The sequence below is a fragment of the Neoarius graeffei genome, chromosome 8, assembly GCF_027579695.1.
Source record: "Neoarius graeffei isolate fNeoGra1 chromosome 8, fNeoGra1.pri, whole genome shotgun sequence".
Lineage (NCBI taxonomy): Eukaryota > Metazoa > Chordata > Actinopteri > Siluriformes > Ariidae > Neoarius > Neoarius graeffei.
In genome coordinates this window covers 53,371,807-53,394,211 of record NC_083576.1, presented here as the reverse complement: position 1 = coordinate 53,394,211, position 22,405 = coordinate 53,371,807, and the positions used below count along the sequence as shown (strand labels likewise).

The 22,405-nt window shown below is 45.5% G+C and overlaps 1 protein-coding gene across 2 annotated transcripts in view; it reads right to left on the bottom strand.

The window, feature by feature from the left end:
- The window catches only part of zdhhc2 (zinc finger DHHC-type palmitoyltransferase 2), a 36,896-nt gene extending 14,837 nt beyond the window's left edge, over positions 1–22,059 (bottom strand). The window contains exons 1-7 of one of the 2 annotated variants that reach the window (XM_060927853.1): positions 21,808–22,059; positions 4,669–4,695; positions 4,181–4,275; positions 3,238–3,358; positions 3,004–3,073; positions 2,867–2,899; positions 2,012–2,132 (exon numbers count right to left, since the gene is read on the bottom strand). In XM_060927853.1, the coding sequence (XP_060783836.1) occupies positions 2,012–2,132; positions 2,867–2,899; positions 3,004–3,073; positions 3,238–3,358; positions 4,181–4,275; positions 4,669–4,695; positions 21,808–21,934 (594 nt within the window). In that variant the 5' untranslated portion in view covers positions 21,935–22,059. The remainder of the gene's footprint in view (positions 1–2,011; positions 2,133–2,866; positions 2,900–3,003; positions 3,074–3,237; positions 3,359–4,180; positions 4,276–4,668; positions 4,696–21,807) is intronic. The other variant, XM_060927854.1, reaches the window with a different exon arrangement.
- Between the last annotated feature and the right edge of the window lie 346 nt (positions 22,060–22,405).

The window sequence follows — 22,405 nt, the reverse complement described above, 5'->3', positions numbered from 1 at the left end:
GTATTGTTAACCAAAAGACCTTCTCTGAAAGCATTCTGTAAAACAGTGTGTTATTTTAACATCCTCATGCTTTAAGAGTTTTTTTTTTAATCTGACCAACAAAATAGCCCCCCAAGCATAACTACTTCATCAATTGTTTACCACAATGCATTGCGGGGAATAGCCGGGGTCGGTAGTCGAGCAATATGATGGATATCAGATTCATTTTACGTGAGCGCGATGCGAGAGGAGCGATTTTGCCATGCTCTGTCATGGAAGAGACATTGAAGAACAGAATGAACAAGGGCCACCCTAGCTAATCACACCCACAGACTAGAAGTGTTTCACCAACAGTCCCTGCATCGCATCATGAACAACTGGTGGCAACATATCACCAACCAAGAGGTACTGTCAAGAGCCAACTCAACAACTGTGGAGACAATGCTGAGAACAAATCATCTAAGGTGGTTAGGCCATGTATCAAGGATGGAAGAGGACTGCATCCCAAAACAACTTTTGTTTGGAGAACTAAAGAATGGCATCAGGGAGCGTGGACGGCCAAAAAAAAAAAAAAAAGATGGAAAGATTGCGCGAAAGATGATCTGAAGCTATTTGCCATCAACAGTACAACTTGGTAAGAAGAGACAAAACAGAGACAAGTAGCGCCAGAACCTATGACGGGGTCGAGCCAGCTGTGAGGCTGAACTAGCAACCCGTGCCGCACGCCGCCGCCAGAAGCATCATGACAGGGTTCCCTGTGATCACAAGTGACAGGGATTGGAGTGAGTGAATGTGTGTCATGGAAGAGAATGAAATTGGTGATTTACCGTAAAAGAGGTGGATAACATGTCGAGGGTTTACAGCAGGAAAATCGGAATCCAAATCAAGCTTGGTGAGAAGGTAAGAGTCTAGACCAAGTCTACCACACTGTACAACATCATCAAATCTCAGAGTGTCTTATTACTGAGGATGTATATTGGATCATGAAGCAATCTTGGACATAAGTCGAAATTTGTTTCTTTTAATCTTCAGTTATTCCTTACCATTTTCTAAGAAGCTTTGTTCTAATGAAATCTTAGCCTTGTACTTAATCTTGATCCAGCACAATGAAAGTTACAGATGCAGTAAGGGAAACTATTATTGGGGGGGGGGGGGGGGGGGGGGGGGGGGGGATCAACTGTTGACTTAAGTCGAAGATTGCTTCGTGATCCCGGGGCCCAGATGCACAGCATCAAAACATTTATAAATGAGTGATTAGTTAAATTAAACAAAACTTGATATCAGGAAACATTACCAAAAAAAAACACCACTTTGAAAACCTGATGATCTGCCGTGTCAAGTTCAGCATAAGTGCGTTTTCTTCAATAAATGCTGCTAGTGAGGTACACTGAACATTATACATTCCCGAAAAAGAACCCTTCGTGGTTTGGGAGTTTTATCGGTCCGACAGGCTCATTTGGCTGCCGAGCGTTTCGGCATGTTGAGAGGCAAAGGCTGAAGAATGCTTGTGTTTTACAGGCTTTGGAATATCACTAGTTTCAGACAATAAACAGTGTCGATTGTTATAATCTTCTATAACCAAAGGCCATTCCGCAGACCATGGAAATATTGCTGGGTCACAGTTTAAGTACGTCTTTTTCCCACCAGAGAAATGTAAACTACAAACACTTGTCCATTTCGATTCAGTTCAAAGGTTTTTGGTGCAGATTAAACTTATCAATTTCTTTCTACTCTTCTTCTTCACTGGCAGCTGATAAAAGCTCAAATTAGGTGTTCTCTTTGTTGTGGAGACACAGTAATTCACTTTAGGCACGGTTAAAACCCGTTACACAGAACAATGCAGTGTTTAACAAAGGCGAAAGCAAAACAATACGGCGGAGCTGACTCCGGGGATCGCCCATAATGCACTGCGGTAAATAAGTGATGATGCAGTTATGGGTTAGGGTCATTGTTTGAACTCCAATCTAATCATGTTACCTAAGCTACCCATTCAATTGAAGGACATCTTGAAGAAGAAATTACTTATACTTACAGTCCAAAACTGAATAAAGTACTGCAGGTCTGTTGCAGTGATAAACAGGCAGTACACCAAAGAGTACGCAAGAAAAAGTGTAAAAAACTTGTAGTTTGAAAAGCCCACGCAGTTGTTCACCCTGTCAGAAGACAAAAAACATTCATTCAATCTTTATGTATAAATATAGCCCAAAAAAAAAAGGACTGAAATTTAAGAAACAATCTTCTAATCATTAAGGTTAAGTCAAGCTTATTTGGCTTGCATATCATTCTCAGTTGGCCAAAGTTTATTCCATTTTTTATACAACAGTTAGTTCCAGTCCACTAATTTGTTTGGTCGAGCAACATTCCAAAAGTGCCTATATTTCCTACAACCGCACAGGGACGTTTCACTCTTTGTATCACTCTGCTCGTTTGTGTTATCTATGTAAAATTCCACTTCCTAGTTCAAAATTGTTACTACAGTAGTGTTAGAAACATCAGTGAACATGGCAAACGATATATCAATTTTATTTATTTATTTTTTAAATTCTAGAACCAGAAGCACCTTTAATGAGAATGCACCGATCAATGTTAGCTAGCTAGCCAGCTAGTTGACATGCTGTGTAGTGATTGTGTCTTCTTTGGGATCTACTTCCACTAGTGGAGCAAAAATAAACAGAACATTTGGCAGCATTGCATCTGAAATGTCACTCACTCAATCTTAAGTGTGTGTTTATAGAACTGTTGTATAAAAGAAATACCGCACTCGCATTCTCACTCTTGCAATATTACTTAAGTATTTCCACATTAATATTATTGTCAGGCATTTTTCTTCTTCAAAATACATTTCTCTGCACTTCCTCTGTGTTCAACATCCTAAGTTACTACATACCATGGACAGTGGTGATCCATCTTCAAGATGCAGCTGTGAAACAAAATTAAGTAAATGGTTTCAAAAAGATACACCAGCAAGATACTGTACATTCTTACTAAATTTCAAGTCTTTTTATATGAACGGAAAAATCATACTTATCACAGACTGAGCAGTGATGACATCGGTCAGGTTTCACCAGATAGCACCGATCACAATAGCGAATAGCTATGGAGATAATTTTTCTACAGAATGAATAAAGCTTATTTGCTAAAGACTGAGTGGAAAAAAAAATAAAATATATGCACTCGTTGTTATTTGTCTTGCATCTGTAGAATATTTCTTGGTCACATTTCACCTGGCAGTACAAAAGTCCTGCAGTGACAGCTCACCTCCAGACGTTGTGCGAGTGGATATGGGTAAATCCTTGGCTATTCTTCGGAGAATCTCTTGTTGAGATTCAGCACGATCCTCCTGCTTCAGCAGTTCTTTGTCAGTGTGTGACAGGTGGAACTGAGCAGACCGGACAAACACACAATGCTCCGATTTCTATTTTTATTTGACAAGTAATAGTCTACACTTACACTGACACAGTGATTTTAGTGTCAAATTGGATGAAATGTTGTTTAATCACTTGAACACTGCGTGTGTTATAAACATGGATAGCTTATGTATCTTATAGACACTTAGACATTGTATGGTTTCTGTGCAGGACAGTATCAAGTTTAGAAATATTTGAAGTATTTTACTATCCAGTATATAGTATCTATATGACTTTCCTTACATAATGTCCAATAAACTTCAGTTGGCATCGTTCAACGGTTGTCAAGAGCTGTCTTTTTTGGCCTACGCGTCAGAGAACTTGCTGCTTTGATCTCATACATGGATAGAATTACAAATGAACAAGTTCTCCGACGTGTAGGCCAAAAAGTCAACTCCTGACAACAGTTGAACGACACCAGCTCGAGGAAAGGTCGACTAGAAGAATTGTGCCTCGGAGGAAGAATTGATGGAAAGAAAGCCGAAGCTGTCAAAGATGACTTCAGTTGCACAACTTCCAACCTAACCTCAAAAGTGTAAGTGTGCTCTGGAGCGTTGCTAGAAATCGAGAGAAGTGGCGCCACATCACTCAAACATGGTTTGTCTCACGTCTGGATCGGGTCGGCAGTGACAACGACATGATATTGCTGATGCAGTAGTGACAATCAGGAACCAAAATGGCTATTAAGAATATTTACCTATTTTGTAATAACATTTTTTGGTGCTCAATCGATTACAAATAGCTACTTGAAAAATGACATCAGTGCTGGGGGGGGACAAACACACATTACATACCTCTTTAAGTGGATTCATTGGTTTGGTGAAGATGGTTTGCCAGTATGACCATACAAACATGATGAAGGAGACATGATATGCCATGAGGTAAACTACTGAAAAACAAAAACAAAAATTCATGCTGACCTGTCAGTCGATTAAGTAGTCTAAACCTATGCAATAGATAGTAAACTGACAAATGTGCATTGTTTTAAATTACCAGTATATGGGGTACTATATAAGAGATTTAATAAATCTGGCAACTCCATGGTTTTTAAATAAATAAATAAATAAATAAATAATTTTTGCATTATTGATCATAAATTGTTCACAAAAAATAAATAAATAAAAATAGTTTAATTTTTCAACATGCCATCCATTTTGTTCTGTAGAAGTGTTTCAGCACTTAGAAAGTATTTGACTAATTTTCTCATTCTAATTTTGAATTTTCTTATTTTTCCCAACTAAACCTATTCTAAAATATCATTATAATAAAAAGGCCTGCTTACCTTTCTCTCCCATGTTTTCAATTGTTTCTGTGCAAAGAATTAAAAAAAAAGAAAAAGAAAAAAAAGGTTAGACCCAAAATGTCGTTTAATAAGGCATTTTTAAGAGCTTCAGCCAATGGTGCCAAGCTCTAACCCCATCAACATGATTGGATGGCTTGTATTCTTGTAGTTTATTGTCTGGGTGCCCCCTATTCATACCCTCTGGGTTAACTTATAAAAACAACAAATGCACAAGAAGCAATTAGTAAAATCCAGGACTAGAAAGAATCATCATATGCACCTTATTTAAAGCAACACAATATTCACTGTCGGAGCCCTGTATGAGGAAAATTTAGAGAAATCTGAGCTAAATATGAAAATGAACAGCATGGCAGTGTGTGTTTATCAGAAAACAGCAGCAGATGCTGTACAGCTGAAGTGGTTGCTGATGCTGGAACCTATATAACAGAAGTGAGCTGCTGATCGTGCCTCACGTATAGGGCACACTCACAGAGGCCTTTTCTTTACTGGTGCTAATGTGACTTGTGGAAAGTCAATGTGAGGTGTATGTATTGACAATGCAATTCAAAGTGTTCAAAAATTAACACCGAGACTGTGATACTGGATTTAGATGCGATCATACTGAAAACTGTCACAGTTTCTAACAAAACTCACACATTGTCCCTATATGTCAACGTTTTTTTTTAACTGGGTTAACACTCCAGCCCTACAGACCCCAAGAGCTGTTAGGTGTTGGCATTTGCTGGGGGAAAGTGTGATTGGTTCTTCACACAGCATATAATAATTTTCGTTCTGCAAATTGCACACAGCTCTTTTAAGAGATTCAGGAGTTGTCAGATGTACAGTAAAACAGGCAGTTACTCTGCTAATGTAAGGTGGGGTAGGCTGTAGTCCAACAGTAAAGACAATCACCATAAACTTCTATAAGACCAGACCGTCAGCGATGCAGTAGCTCACACAGCCGTACCATGAGAAACCAGACTTATTTATAATTAGCCAAGATGCTCTCCATGACAACAATAAAAACAATTAGATCTTCCAAACAAAACATCCATCCATTATCTGTAGCCGTTTATCCTGTTCTACAGGGTCGCAAGCAAGCTGGAGCCTATCCCAACTGACTATGGGCAAGAGGCAGGGTATACCCTGGACAAGTCACCAGGTTATCGCAGGGCTGAGACATAGACAAACAACCATTCACACTCACATTCACACCTACGGTCAATTTAGAGCCACCAATTAACCTAACCTGCATGTCTTTGGACTGTGGGGGGAAACCAGAGCACCCAGAGGAAACCCACACAGACACGGGGAGAACATGCAAACTCCACACAGAAAGGCCCTCACCAGCCACTGGGCTCAAACCCAGGACCTTCTTGGTGTGAGGCGACAGTGCTAACCACTACACCACGGTGCCGCCCCAAACAAAACAATCAGTGTCAAAATCCATTGAAAACTCCGGGAGGAGTAGCGATTTTCCTGAAAGTTCATTAACCAGCCTAATTAGCAACTTGTTAATGAGAAATCACAAAACCAAGGGGTAACTTTTGTGCGGACTGATTAGATCTTCCAAACAAACCAATCAGAGTCAAAATCCATTGAAGACTCAGGGAGCAGTAGCAATTTTTGTGACTTGTGGACGGACGGACGGACAGATGACGGACGCTGCATGATGGCAATAGCTCCATCACCCTATGGCCAGTGAGCTAAAAAGAATTACATCATTTATTTCCTGATGCACATGTAGACGTGTTAAACAACTTTGAATATGGCAACTTGGATGGCAGACCACCCTATTCTAGGTGAGCAAAAGTATAGAAACAGACAGATAACATACAAAAAGTTTATTAAACTTAATATTCAGTTGCAAGTGCCTTGCTTGCAATAACTGCATCAAGCATCACCAAAATGTTGCAATTGTTTTTGGGATGCTTTTCCAGGCTTGTACCACAGCTTCCTTCAGTTGTTTGTTTTGGGGGTTTCTCCCTTCAGTTTCCTCTTAAGGAGGTGAAATGCTGCTCAATTGGGTTACAGTCTGGTGATTGACTTGGACAGTCTGAAACCTTCCACTCCCCCCCCCAAAGAAGTCATTTGTTGTGTTGGCAGTGTGTTTCGGGTCACTGTCTTGCTGCATGATGAAGTTCATCCCAATAAGGTTGGATGAAGTTCATCCCAATAAGGTTGGATGAAGTTCATCCCAATAAGGTTGGATGAAGTTCATCCCAATAAGGTTGGATGAAGTTCATCCCAATAAGGTTGGATGAAGTTCATCCCAATAAGGTTGGATGCATTTCTCTGTAAATTGGTAGACAATGTTTGTGTAGACTTCTGAATTTCTTCTGCTACCATCATGAGTTACATCATTGTTGGATTGGACCAGGTGGGTGGAGCACAGAAGCACGGCAGGCCAGAACTGAGTTCTCAATGAACTATTTATTTTTAACAATATGTGTGGCTTTTCAGCTCATTCACTCATTTCCCAGCCGTGCACGCGTACGCACACACACGTGTTCGGGTTGGGGAGAGCTCCCTTTCTCTGCTCTCCTCTCCTTTTAAAGGGCGCGGTCACTGGGGAAGATACACAAACACAGGTTAATCCCCATCAGATGCAATGATTCCACCACTTACCTTCCCTGACTCCGCCCTCCATTCACAGACTGACACTTGGCCATGCCCCACTGCCACATACCCCCACCGCCAGACTCAGGCCGGGGAGCCGTCCGGCCTGTAGCCAACTCCCCCGCCCCCCCCTTGACGGGAGAGGAAATCCGCCACGACCATCTGTGCCCCCGGCCTGTGGACCACCTTGAACTTAAACGGCTGGAGTGCCAGATGCCAACGGGTGATCCACGCGTTGGCATCCTTCATGCAGTGGAGCCACTGCAGGGGCACGTGGTCTGAACAGAGGGTGAAAGGGCACCCCAGCAGGTAGTAGTGGAGGGCGAGGACCGCCCATTTGATGGCGAGGCACTCCTTTTCTATCGTGCTGTACCTGCCCTTGCGGACCAACAGCTTCCGGCTGATGTACAGCACTGGGTGGTCCTCCCCCCCACCTCCTGGGACAGAACAGCCCCCAGCCCTCTGTCCGACATGTCCGTCTGCAAAATAAAGGGGAGAGAAAAGTCAGGGGAGTGTAACAGTGGCCCCCCACACAGTGCAGCCTGTACCTCCGAGAAAGCCCGCTGGCATTGCTCCGTCCACTGGACCGGATCTGGTGCTCCCTTTTTAGTGAGATCAGTCAGCGGGCTGGTGACGTCCAAATAATTAGGTATAAACCTACGATAGTAGCCAGCCAGCCCCAGGAACTGTCTCGCCCCCTTTTTGGTCTTGGGCCTCGGGCAGGCCGCAATCACTGCTGTCTTATTAATTTGGGGACGCACCTGCCTATTGCCCAAGTGGAAACCCAGATACCGTACTTCCACCCACCCAATCACACACTTCTTCGGGTTGGCTGTGAGACCCGCTCGCCTCAGCGACCTAAGGACGGCCCTTAGATTGGCCACGGCATGTGGAACATCATTACTATAAATAACAATGTCGTCCAAGTAGGCGGCCACATAGGTGGCATGGGGGCGGAGGACCCTATCCATAAGTCGCTGGAACGTAGCGGGTGCCCCAAACAGCCCAAAAGGAAGTGTGATGAACTGGTATAAGCCAAACGGTGTGGAAAAGGCCGTTTTCTCTCGGGATAGCGGAGTCAAGGGGATCTGCCAATATCCCTTTGTCAAATCCAGTGTCAAATAAAAACGAGCCATGCCTAGTCAATCGAGCAACTCGTCAATACAAGGCATTGGGTACGTGTCAAATTTAGACACCGCGTTGACTTTCCTATAGTCCACGCAGACCCAGACCGACCCGTCGGCCTTGGGAACCAAGACCACCAGGCTGCTCCAGTCGCTGTGGGACTCCTCAATGATGCCCATTTCAAGCATGGCCTTGAGCTCTTCCTGAACCACCTTTTTTTTTGTGTGTTCGGGCAGTCTGTAAGGGTGGCTGCGCACTACTACCCCTGGGGGCGTCTCAATGTGGTGTTCTATGAGGTGGGTGTGGCTGGGCAGCGGTGAGAACACGTCAGAAAATTCTGTTTGCAACTGGGCGACCTCCGTGAGCTGGGTTGGGGAGAGGTGGTCTCCACAGGGGACCGGAGGGCGACGTCAATTTCCCTTTTTGAACCTCCGGCCCCAGCTCCGCCTTCTCTGGAACCACCGACACCAACACCACGGGGATCTCCTTGTTCCAAAGTTTTAGTAGGTTGAAGTGGTATATCTGTAACGCCCCACCCCTGTCCGTTCGCCTCACCTCATAGTCGACGTCCCCGACTCGCCGTGTGACCTCAAAGGGTCCTTGCCACCTGGCGATCAATTTAGAGCTCGATGTGGGCAACACCACGAGTACTTTATCTCCCGCTGTGAATTCCCTAAGGCACGTGCCCCTGTCGTACAAACGGACTTGACGTTCTTGGGCCTGCCGCAAATTCTCCAGGGTTAGGTGCGTGAGTGTGTGGAGTTTGGCACACAGGTCAAGTCAAATTTATTATCAAATATGCTATACATGCTCGACGTACAGCACGGATGAAATTTCAGTCCTCTCTGACCCACGGTGCAAACAGGCAATGCAATAAATAAAAATAGAATAATTGAAAAAAAACAGTATAAACACTCTAGATAAGAACTAGACAGACTAAACACACATACACACACACACACACACACGTAAATTGGTGCAAATAAACAGTCAAGGGCACTTGAGGTACAGCAAGTAAACATGAAATAAGCAGTATAAACAATAAACTAATGACTGTTAAGGTGAGGTAGTGCGGAATAGTGCAAATGAGCGAGGTAAAGTGAAATGTGCAGTCCCTGAGTTCAGTGTGTTAATGAACATTGAGAGTATGTATGTATGTATGTATGTATGTATGTGTTGGGGGAGGGAAACTGTGAGGGTGACCTGTCAGATGCTGAAGGGGGGGCAGGGGGGAGTGCGAGCAGAATCTGTGGCAGGGGGCAGGAGAGGCAGAACAGGGAGGGAGTTGAGCCTCCTGACCGCCTGGTGAAAGAAACTGTTCTTGAGCCTGCTGGTTTTGGCCCAGAGACTCCGCAGTCTCCTCCCCGATGGCAGCAGACTGAAGAGGCTGTGAGATCGGTGGGTGGGGTCACCTGCAATCCTGATGGCTTTGCGGGTGAGGCGGGAGTTATAAATATCCATTAGAGAAGGGAGAGAGACACCAATGATCCTCTCAGCTGCTCTCACGATGTGCTGCAGAGTCTTGCAGCAGGACACGGTGCAGGCGCCGTACCACACAGTGATGCAGCTGGTCAGGATATTCTCAATGATGCCTCTGCAGAATGTGTGCAAGATGGGGGCCAGGACCCTTGCTCTCCTTAGTTTGCGGAGGAAGTACAGACGCTGTTGGGCTTTTTTGGCCAGTGATGCAGTGTTGTTGCTCCAGGACAGGTCTTCAGAGATGTGCACACCCAGAAACTTGGTGCTGCTCACCCTCTCCACTGCAGCACCGTCAATAGATAGTGGAGCATGCTGGGTGTGCGCTCTCCTGAAGTCCACAACAATCTCCTTCGTCTTCTCCACGTTCAGGCGGAGATTGTTGTCCTTGCACCACATGGCCAAGCAGCTCACCTCACTCCTGTAGATTGTCTCATCGCCATTGTTGATGAGACCCACCACAGTCGTGTCATCCGCAAACTTAACGAAGAGATTAGAGTAGGATGTTGGTGTGCAGTCGTGGGTCAGCAGAGTGAAGAGGAGGGGGCTCAGCACACATCCTTGGGGGCCCCCCGTGTTCAATGTGATGGTGCTGGAGGAGTTGCTGCCGCCGACCCGTACAGTCTATGGTCTCCCCGTCAGGAAGTCCAGCAGCCAGTTGCACAGGGACGTGTTGAGTCCCAGCTGGTCCAGTTTATGAATGAGATGCTGAGGAATGATTGTGTTGAATGCTGAGCTAAAGCCTATGAACAGCATTCTGACATACGAGTCTTTTGTCTCCAGGTGGGTGAGGGCTGAGTGGAGGGCAGTGGAGATGGCGTCATCGGTCGAACGGTTGGACTGATATGCAAACTGGAAAGGGTCCAGGGCGGGGGGGTGGGGAGGGGGATGGCAGATTTGATATGCCGCATGACTAGCCGCTCGAAGCACTTCATGAGGATGGGAGTGAGTTCGACAGGGCGGTAGTCATTGAAGCAGGAGGGAGACGGCTTCTTCGGGACCGGGATGATGGTGGTGGCTTTGAGGCATGTGGGGACAACAGCCTGGCTCAACAAGATGTTGAAGATGTCTGTAAAGACATCTGTGAGCTCCTCAGCACAGTCTCTCAGGACACGACCAGGAATGTTATCAGGACCTGGGGCTTTTTGTGCATTTGTCGTCGTGAGACCTCTCCTCATGCTGTCAGGGGACAGCATCAACACCTGGTCGCCGGGAGGTGGTGGGGTCTTCTGTGCCATGGTGCTGTTGTCTGCCTCAAAGCAAGCGAAAAAGTCGTTCAACTGATTCAGGTCAATAATGTATTGAATTTCGTTTTCACTGGTTGAAGGTTCCTCCTCCCAATTTTATCGTAGCACATCCAGAATGCCACGCGGCTTACACCCGTATAGTAATTCGAACGGGGAGAACCCCATGGAGGCTTGTGGGACCTCTTGCACTGCGAATAACAGGGGCTCGAGCCATTTATCCCAGTTGCGTGCGTCCTCGCTTACGAATTTTCTAATTATGTTTCCGAGGGTGCGATTAAACCGTTCGACTAAGCCATCCGTGTGTGGGTGATAAACGCTGGTGCGGATAGGCTTAATTCCCAGTAACCCATACAGTTTGCGCAGCGTATGTGACAAACGTATTGCCTTGATCAGTCAGAATCTCTTTGGGGATTCCGACCCGGGAGATGACGCGGAAGAGTGCTTCAGCAATACTACGTGCCGAGATATTGCGAAGAGGCACTGCTTCCGAATATCGCATTGCATAGTCTACCAGAACTAAAATAAAGCGATATCCTCGTGTTGACCAATCTAATGGCCCGACGAGATCCATCCCAATTATTTCGAACGGGGTCTTGATTAATGGTAGAGGGCGCAAAAAGGCGCTTTTGGGATGGCCGCGGGATTTACGAACTCGCATTCACGGCACGCCGTACACCACCTACGGACATCGCCGCGAATCCCTGGCCAATAGAACCGGGCTATTATTCGGGCTAGTGTCTTGTCCTGCCCTAAGTGTCCAGCCATGGGATTAAACTGAGCCGCCTGGAATATAAATTCCCGGTGGCTCTTTGGGATTAAAAGTTGGGTTATTTGTTCCTTAGTCTGACTGTCCTGTGTCACTCGGTATAATCTATCCTTAATAATGGAAAAATAGGGGAAGGACAGGGTGGCATCTGGCTGGAGCGTTTGACCATCGATTACTCTCACTTGGTCAAACACATGCCGCAGAGTCTCGTCTCGCGACTGATCTAACGGGAACTCCCCGAGGGAATCCCTGAGAGAGGGAGGAGGAGGAGCCTGCTGCTCCTCACTCTGGCATGGTGATGACGTAGATGGCTCTGTGACAGTTGCTCCCGCCAATGCCACTCCAGGACCTCCCCCGCTGAACTATGGCAGGCCCCACTCTTCACCAAGTGCGTCATTAATTCCCGAAATCCCGGCCAATCAGTCACCAAAATTATTGAGTGAGTAAGGCGAGGATTAACCGCCGCCTGTACTCTAAATTTCTCCCCTCGAAACAGAATGTGGACCGACACTAAAGGATAGTTGTGAACATCCCCATGCGCGCGCGCACACACACCACCTTCACCAACTGTGCTCTTCCCAATGCCTCGTCTTGCACCAGGCTTTGGTGGATTGAGATCTGATTACAGACGGAGTCCACCAAAGCCTGATACGTATCCCCTTGGATACTCACCGGTATGCAATACGCTCCGGCCCGATTGAGGGCGGTCTTTGGCGCGTCGGGGATCCAGACCACCGCGCCCACCTCCGAGCACTGATGCTGGACGTGCCCCGGTTCTGCGCAGCGCCAGCATACTGGCTCAGGCTCTCTCTCTGCACCGGTGTTCCAGAGATCACTCACCTGAGAGAGGGAAGACACCGACATGGAAGTGGGAAATGGTAGGACACCGTGGGTGCAGCGGGCCGGCTAGGGTGAAGCCGGCCCCCGCCTCCGCGATGGGGGAATGGGGCGAGAGCGAGGAACGGGGGGGGGGGGGGGGAGAGAGAGAGGAGAAGGGGAGACACGCTGTCCTGCCATCGGAATGGCCGCCATATGGTCCTCCGCCAGCTCGATGGCCTGATCCAGGGACGCTGGGTGATGGCACTAGACCCACACCGCGGTTCCTTCTGGAAGTCGGGCGACGAATTGCTCTAGCACCACCAGATCGATGATCCCCTCGGTGTCACGGTTGTCGGCCCTCAGCCACCGCCGGCAGGCGTCCCGGAGTTGCTGGCCAAACGCAAACGGCTGGCCGACCTCCTCCAGGCGCAGCGCACGGAAGCGCTGCCGCTGCTGCTCCAGGGTGCGACCCACGCGCTGGAGGACGGCCCTGCGGAGGTCCGCATAGACCAGCCGGCTGTCGGCGGGGAGCTGTAGCGCAGCCAGCTGCGCCTCGCCCGTTAGCGGGGGAGAAGGCGCGCCGCGTGCTGTTCCACCGGCCCACCCCATGCCTCAGCTGCGTGCTCAAAAAGAGTGAGGAAGGCTTCGGGGTCGTCCTGTGGACCCATCTTCATTAGGGTGAGGAGGGTCCACGGCGGTGGTGATCGGGGGCCCCGCCGACGCGAGCAGGTGCCGGAACCCCTGGCGATCTTCCTGTTGCGCCAGCACCAGGGCTTCGAAGCGTTGTTATCGCTCCTTCCAGAGGGCGATCAGCGCCTGGTGCTGGCTCTGTTGGGCCCTGGCGAGGGCATGGACCAGGTCCTGGAAGGGGGAGGACTCCCTGTGGCTGTTCCCTTCTGCACTTTCCTGGGTTTCAACACCACTATTGTATTGGACCAGGTGGGTAGAACACAGAAGCACGGCAGGCCAGAACGGAGTTCTCAATGAACTATTTATTTTTAACAATATGTGTGGCTTTTCAGCTCATTCACTCATTTCCCAGCCATACACACACACACACACACACACACACGTGTTCTGGTTGGGGAGAGCTCCCTTTCTCTGCTCTCCTCTCCTTTTAAAGGGTGCAGTCACTGGGGAAGACACAAACACAGATTAATCCCCATCAAGTGCAATAATTCCACCACTTACCTTCCCTGACTCCGCCCTCCATTCACAGGCCAATGCTTGGCCACACCCCTGCTGCCACAATCATCAATAATCAGATCAACTGTGAGCTACTGCTCACTTACATATACCCTCGCTTATATCAGAATGCAAGCAATCGAAGGAATAGGACACTTATTATGAATGGTGACTTCAACAAATAATTAACCCTGAAACAAGTAAGTAAAGAGCAGTGTTCTCCCCAGGGATTTCAGATAGCATCCTGGTCAACAGTCATTTTGAAATAGCATTTTGCTTCTTGATATAGCATCAAAATCCACGCTGTGTGTTTCATAAATATATTCAGTCAGTAAACAGGAAGTCGATGTGGGACAGACCTGAAAACAGTATACACGGTACAGAACCACAAGCTGAAGTTCGGTACCAAATATCAAGCAGTTGTGATTTGTGGTTGCTGAGAAAAGTGTTATGAAAATTTTGTAAATCCACGCTATATATGTTTTGTAAATGCATTCAGTCGGTAAACAGGAAGTCGATGTGGGACAGACCTGAAAACTGTACACATGGTATAGAACCCCAAGCTGAAGCTTGGTACTAAAGTGGCTAGGATTTGTGGCTGCAGAGAAAAAGGGCATTTCAGTCGGACGGAGATACGGACACAGGTAAACCAGTAAAAATATTAGTGAGCCTGTTCCAGAAGCAACCATGCAAACCCAAACCATGACACTACCTCCACCATGCTTGACCGATAAGCTTGTACGTTTCAGATCATGAGCAGATCCTTTCTTTCTCCACACTTTGGCCTTTCCATCACTTCAGTCGAGGTTAAGCTTGATTCCAGAACTTTTGTCCTCATGTCTGTAATTCCAATCCGGCTTTCCGATTCTTATTTCTGATGAGTGGTTTGCATCTTGTAGCATGGCCTCTATTGCCGCTTTTCCACTACAAACGCGGCTGAGTCGGGCTGAGCCGTGCCGTGCTGAGTCGAGCTGAGCGGGGCTGTTGGAGTTGCATTTCGACTACAACCGCGCTGAACCATGCTGGCTGGAAGTGGGTGGACACATTGGGTGGAGTTAGCGAAAGTGGGTGGACGTCAGGTGATGTCGTTAGGCAGCACAAACAGTGACATCAGTGAGCTTTTAAGCGGTAGTCTCACGACCCGAATAGTAAACAATAAACATGGAGGACATGGAGTCGTTAGTGTTGCTGGTCTTGGTGCTGTGGCTTGTTGTCACCGACAACGCGGACAGATACTGGCAAGAGCGTATAGATGAGGCGAGGCGCATAAGGCTTCAGAAATTCTCGTAATTCGTAATTATTCTCCTTCCGGGTTTGCGGTGTTTACAGATCCCAGCGCGCTCGCGGGGCGTGTGTGGGCATGTGAGGACACTCCTCCTCACCAATCAGTGCACAGGGGAGTGTCTGCTCACGCCCCCGGCCTCACTCGGCACGGCTTGGCTCGCTTCAGCCCCACTCCAAAACGGTGCGAGTTTTAGGGGCTAAGCAGGGCTGAAACAAGCTGAGTTGTGCTGGTTTTTGGTAGTCGAAACGCGAGCCGTGTCGGGCTGAAGTGAGCTGAAGCGAGCTGAAGTGAGCTGAAAAAGGGTAGTGGAAAAGGGCCATATATTTCTGCTTTCAAAGTCTGTATTGTGATCCCTTTGCACCCAGCCTGTGGCAGTTGTTGGTAAGGTCAAAGACTGTTTTGGGGTTTTTCTTCACAGCTCTCACAGTGTTTGTCATCAACTGCTGTTTTCTTTGACTGACCTGTTTGATGTCTGGTTGGTTGTACCTCAGTGATTTCTGTCTTTTTCAGGACATTCCAAGTTGTTGTACTGGCTATATCCAATGCCTGTGCAATGATCAATTTTTCATCTTTTCTTAGGTTCAAAATAATTTGCTTTTCTCCCATAGACAGCTCTCTGGTCTTCATGTTGTTTTTTCCTTTTTTTTCCCTCAAATACACAACAAATTCAGTCTTCACAGATGAAATCCAAGGCCCATACTATACATTCAGTGCCATTAATTGTGTAAATAATCAGTCTAACAGGGCACACCTGGACAACAAGAAACACCCGTCAGGCACATGTTCCAATGTTTTTGATCATTTGAAATGTCAAACAAAAGGTGCCATGTTCTCAGTTGTTTAACATATCTAAATGCAAATATCAGGAAATGAAAGCTTAAATTCTGATTTCTTGCCTCATTCATCTTTTGATCTCAAACTCAAAAGGTCTTCAGTGTATAGCAAATACAAAAGAATTGGGCTTGCTGTTCCAATACTTTCAGAGAGGACTGTATAGCATGAATTGTATACTGTCTGCTTGATCATCTAAAAGATAGAAATATTCCTGCTTGTTATAAGGAATTAGTCTATACCGATCATATTGCAGTGTTTCCCATACATACTGGGATAAGCTGGCACTATGCCCAGGCATACTGATAACTACCCAAGTATATTTTGTCTCATCTAAAAAACACTTTTTTTTACAAAATTAATCCAGTCTGAGAAATGAACAAGCCTTATCTCTAATTTGGCTGTGGCATAAATACTATGCAGAGCAGGAGAAAAGGAAAGCTGGATGTTGCTAGTAAAACATTCTCCTTTCCTAAAAATGCTTGAACATTAATTACACCATGAACGAGCTAATAACTGTAATTGTAAAGAAGCTGACAAACAGCTGCATTAGTAGCTCCTAATATTAGCATGCTCCCATTTCCTGCTCATATTGGGCAATAGCAGAGCACACAAGAATATCCAGATTGATCCGAATTGATATGTTAAACAAAACGGTTGCCATTGTCCTTCGTTAGTTCAGCATTTTACATGTCCTTTACAACCATTTAATCATGAATATAGTCACATAATGCATTTTCAATATCAGTATATCAACTGCCTCAGTTTATAAAAACTGCACTCTACAGAGGAGCTCACGCTCCTCTTCAGGAGAGCTAAAAAAAAAAAAAAAAGGCCACGATTTCTTATGGCAACATGCTTATATTTAGATTATGTCATGGTTGGGATGCCGATATAATTTCAGTTTACGCCCATACACTGGGAATGCAGCTAAGCATGAAGAGTTAATAGACTAGATAAAAATATTTCTACAAATATTAGAGATCATTCTTACTTCTTTGAGAAGTCTCTGATTAAAAGTATTCAGAATCAGTCATGTGTCCATTAATTGTGTGGAGCACCTCATTTTTAATTAATTGTAATTCATTAAAATAAAACAGTATTTGGGTGCGATAGGAAGACAGAGCTGAGAATGTGGGAGTGAGAGATCAAATAAAACCTTAATGCATCACATAAACAGTGTCCACTACTCCACATGCAATATTATGAGTTGCAAAAAATTGAAATTTGTGCTTAAAGCATATACGCAGAACCATGGCCTCACTTTCGTTTACAAATGCCTTGAGACCTCAAGAATGGCACAGGAATAGTTTTAAGCGTTAACAATAAATCTAATATAGTAATTTTTACGATTAAAGTGATTCATATAGGTAGCAGTCTGAGTGAATGACCTTGATGTCTGTAACGTCACAGCAGGAAGTCTATCAGTCTCATTGTCATTTCTGCTATACTAAAACACAGAGCTGACTGCAACTCCAATCCTCCATTTTGAGCTAATTTATCACCATGCCACGTAGATGTGTTGCTGGCCAGTGCAGCAACACGACAGAAGGTCGATTTACGTTGCATTCATGGCCCAAGAATGTTCAAACTGAAAAGATTTGGACGTGTTTTGTGAGAAGTTTACAGGCACATTGGGCACCTATGAAGTGGTCTCTCATCTGCTCTGCACATTTTACCGACGACTCGTATGAGACCTCTGATCTGCTGAGGAGCATTGGCTATAAGGCCGTATTGAAAGAGGGTGCAGTGCCAACAATTAAATAAAACTACAAGAAAAGGAAAGCATTTATTTTATTTTTTTTTTTAGAAGGAAAGTAAGTTCAGTTGCACCAGTTCTCCTGGAGTGTGAGCCGAGGGTTGTTAGTAAAACCTGGGACGGAACATATTGCTCGGGCAGCGACCTCCCCGCGGTTGTTGCTAAAACCAGTGACGTTCCGTCCCGTCCCATCTCGGGTTTTAGTAATTGCCTGAGCCGAGCAGTAATGGCGGAGTACTCAGTATGGAGAAAATGGAGAATGAGTGGACCAGCCGTCTGATTTCTCCACTGGATATACTTGTCTCAGCAGCAATATTTCACCCTTATGTGGAAGTGAATGAATGAAGAACTGAAAGAACAACTGAAAGTCAGATTGTTTCAAAACAATCGGCCACAAGATCAGCCTTCAAGAAGCGAGAACGCAGATGGGTAAGATGCGACTCTCATTTGGATACAAAACAACAAAAACACGTAGTTTACCTGCATTTAGATTAATACATGTAACTTGTATTGTGTGTTTAAGTTACCGGTATAAGATTATTTAATTTGCTTCAGAATGTGATTGTCTCAGTTCATCTGATTATTTAATTAGCCTTTTATGTTTTATCAGTGAAAATGCATGCATGTTGCACAAGTTATGTCACCTATCCTGTTTTAATGAGAGTCAACCCACAATCACTGAAGTCAAATCAGTCTTAGTTGAGCAAGTCGGGAACGGTATTTCTTACTTTCACCATAAATTTTTATTTATATGACTTTGGTCTATAGCCGTAAAAGGCCTCGGCCTTAAAACCGGTTACCACTGTGATGTCACGCACTCAGGGCTGGCTGGCTCGCTCAGCGGGGCAGCTCAAATGCAAACTTTGCGGTCGATTTTAACTCTCAAAAATATATTTTTTGAATTCCCATTTATGCAGCATACAAGAGTCAAGAGTAGAGATACTAGCCACTCAATTTTATTTTAAAATAAAAGGTTCTGCGTATCTGCGTTAAGTTAAAAAAAAGGGGGGGGGGGATATTTCAGACCCTTTATTCAGTACTTTTTGGAAGCACCATTGGTAGCAATTACAGCTTTGAGTCTTCTACTTTTCTTAAGTCTCTACAAGCTTTGTGCACCTGGATGTTGGCAGTTTCTGCTATTCTTTCTGGCAGGTCTCCACAAGCTCAATCATATTGGTTGGGGAGCATCTGTGAATTGCAATCTTCATGTCTGACCACAAGTCTTCTATTGGGGTCAAATCTGGGCTTTGGCTAGGCCACTCAATGACCTTCAAAGGCTTGTCTCAAAGCATTGCATTGGCTGTATGCTTCAGGTTGTTAAATGGTGAACCTTTAACCCAGCCCAAGGTCATGTGCACGGTAGACCAAGTTTCTTCAAGGACCTCTCTGTATTTTTGCTGCATTCTTCCTTCCTTCAATTCTGAACTCATTCCTGCTACTTAAAAGCACCCTCGCAGCCTGGTGCTACCACCATCATGTTTCACCATAGGGATAGAATCAAATCAGTCAGCTGATGAGCTACACCCAGGTTGTTTTTTTTTTTTTGGGGGGGGGGTCAGACACAGCACTTGGAAGAGTCCTGGTGATTTCTTTATCCATTTAACAATGACAAGAGCCCATGGTGCTGTGCTGGTACACTCAAAGCTTTAGAAATGGTTTTAAACCTTTGCCCAGGGCTGACACAATGCAATTTGATCATGGACATCGACATAGATTCCTTGGACCTCATGACTTTGTTTTTTGGCCTGGTACGCACTGTAAATTCTCAAACCTTATATGCATATTGTCCCTTTCTAAACCATGTCCAAGCAATTAAATGTCCCACAGGTGGACTCCAGTCAAGTTCTAGAGATGACTCAAGATAAATCACAGCAAACAGGATACACCTGAGCTCAATTTGGAGTGGCTTAGCCAAAAGGTCTGGATACTTGTATAAAATCCAATATTTTGTTCTTTGATTTTTAATACATTTTCTAAAATTTTCAGGAGGAGGAGAAAAAAACAAAAACAAAAAACACACAGGTCAAGTAGGAGATTAGTTCTCTGTTAAGAACTCAGCAATGGGATTAGCTCGGAGACATTTAATCAGCAGATCACACACTCATAAAAAGTTCTGTTGTATCCATTGCAGGCCAAATGCTGCCTCATGGATGAGTCAGCCTCAACCTACTGTTTGATAGTAACACTCACCAGAGGACAGTTCGGCACCAAGAAAGGCTTATTTATTTGTAGTAAATGATGAAAGCTACTGGCTGGTAAACATTCGAGTGAGATAAGAGGCATTAATCTAATCTTACATTCAACTGGTAAAACATCCCAAAACACCCTTCAGGATGATGTACTAGCTTTAATGAAAACACCTACGTAGGCTGGGGATTTTATTACGTCTTTGCTTATTTTATTTATCTTGTCCTGAAGCCACAGAGTGCCAACGGAAAACAGATTGCCGATACATACTGTCTGCAGTTCAGCATAAATGCTGGTCTCACTCAGAAGCAGTGACAGGCAGTTGGGACGACGCTCTTGGCCTCCTTCAAGCCAACCTCTGGCTTCGCCACGGACGGATGGATGTATGTCTTGCTTTTCAAGCTGAAACAAAAGCTTTGATTGTTGAATCCAATTGTTCTGAATCTTCAGAAACCACAGAGTGGAATCACTACAGTCTTCTCTTCAGTCATCTGTCCATCCATGATGGTGAACTTGTGACATCACAAGCAGTAAACAATTGAGTGGCCAAAGTCAATAACTTGGGCGGCACGGTGGTGTAATGGTTAGCACTGTCGCCTCACAGCAAGAAGGTCATGGGTTCAAGCCCAGCGGCCAACAAGTTTGCATGTTGCCTGCATAGGTTTGCTCCGGTTTACCCCAAAGGCATGCAGGTTAGGTTAATCGGTGGCTCCAAATTGACCGTAGGTGTGAATGGTTGTCTGTGATGACCTGGCAACTTGTCAAGGATGTACCCCATCTCTAGCCCATAGTCAGCTGGGATAGGCTCCAGCTTGCCTGCAACCCTGTAGGACAGGATAAGCAGCTATGGATAACAGATGGATGGATGGATGGAAGTCAATACGTTAGCACTGTCACCTCGCAGCAAGAAGGTCCTGGGTTCAAGCCCAGCGGCCAACAAGTTTGCATGTTGTTTGCTTTGGTTTCCCCCAAAGGCATGCAGGTTAGGTTAATTGGTGGCTCCAAATTGACCGTAGGTGTGAATGGTTGTCTGCGATGACCTGGTGTCTTGTCCAGGGTGTACCCCATCTCTCACCCATAGTCAGCTGGGATAGGCTCCAGCTTGCCTGCAACCCTGTAGGACAGGATAAGCAGCTATGGATAATAGATGGATGGATGGAAGTCAATAAGTTAGCACTGTCGCCTCACAGCAAGAAGGTCCTGGGTTCAAGCCCAGCGGCCAACAAGTTTGCATGTTGTCTGCGTTGGTTTGCTCTGGTTTACCCCAAAGGCATGCAGGTTAGGCTAATTGGTGGCTCCAAATTGACTAGGTATGAATGGTTGTCTGCGAGTGTACCTCGCCTCTCACCCATAGTCAGCTGGGATAGGCTCCAGCTTGCCTGCAACCCTGTAGGACAGGATAAGCGGCTACGGATAATGGACGGATGGAAGTCAATAAGTTGGCACTGTGCAACTTAATCATGCTTTATTTAAAAAAAAAGGTTAAATAGTACAGATTGGATCATGAATTAAATGAAAACAAAATAAAAACACCCTCCATCTCTCAGACAGACATAGTTAAACATGAACTTGTCTCCTTTAGAGGAATGGGACTGTTTTAGTGCTTTAGCTCCCTGACACCTTCATAATCACAGATAAGCTCTTGGCTGTGTTCCTGAGGAGTATATGAACATGTCAATGTCCTAACCACTAACCTTCAAGTAAATGCACTGGTAAACAACATGTTTAGGTTTCTCGCGAATGAAAGCAATGACAAATTTAGGTGAAATATGCAAAGAACAAGACACGCGTGCCCTAAAACGGTTCGGGTTCAGCGAGATCTCAGGCGATCCGCCCTTACCTACGCAGAGCTGGACCACATACGCGTAGTAGGACCACGCCACGAGCACGCACACGAACAGCACGGGGATCCAGTGCACTACTCGCTGACACTTCCGCTTGGCACTGCGCGAGCCCGAGGGCGCCATGTTTCAGCTCCACTCACTGACCCAAACATGCCAAAGCAAAACCGCCGAGCTCTTTCAATCCGTCAGGACAGCGGATGCTCGTAACTAGCGGACACGAGCCCATTCCCTTCCGCCCTGCGCACACTCATTCCGCCTTGTGTGTGTGGAGAGCAATAACGGCCCCGCCTCTTTCTCACCAAGTTACCATGACGCCCATTAAGCGCAGACCAGGCGATGGTCAGAGTCGCATATTATTATTATTATTATTACTGTAGTACACAATGCACAGCGCTTTATTTTTTAATTTATTATTTTTTAAAATGTCCTGTTTAATACTGTAGTATGCAGGTTTGGACTTAGCCTTGTTGTGCGCACCAGTGAATAACTCCCCACACAGGAAAAATGACTGAGCAGTTTTTACAGAGTTAAAAGTATTTTCCTCAAAAATAGTTAATTTTACTCAAGTTTGAGTTTAAAGAGTAAAATTTAGAG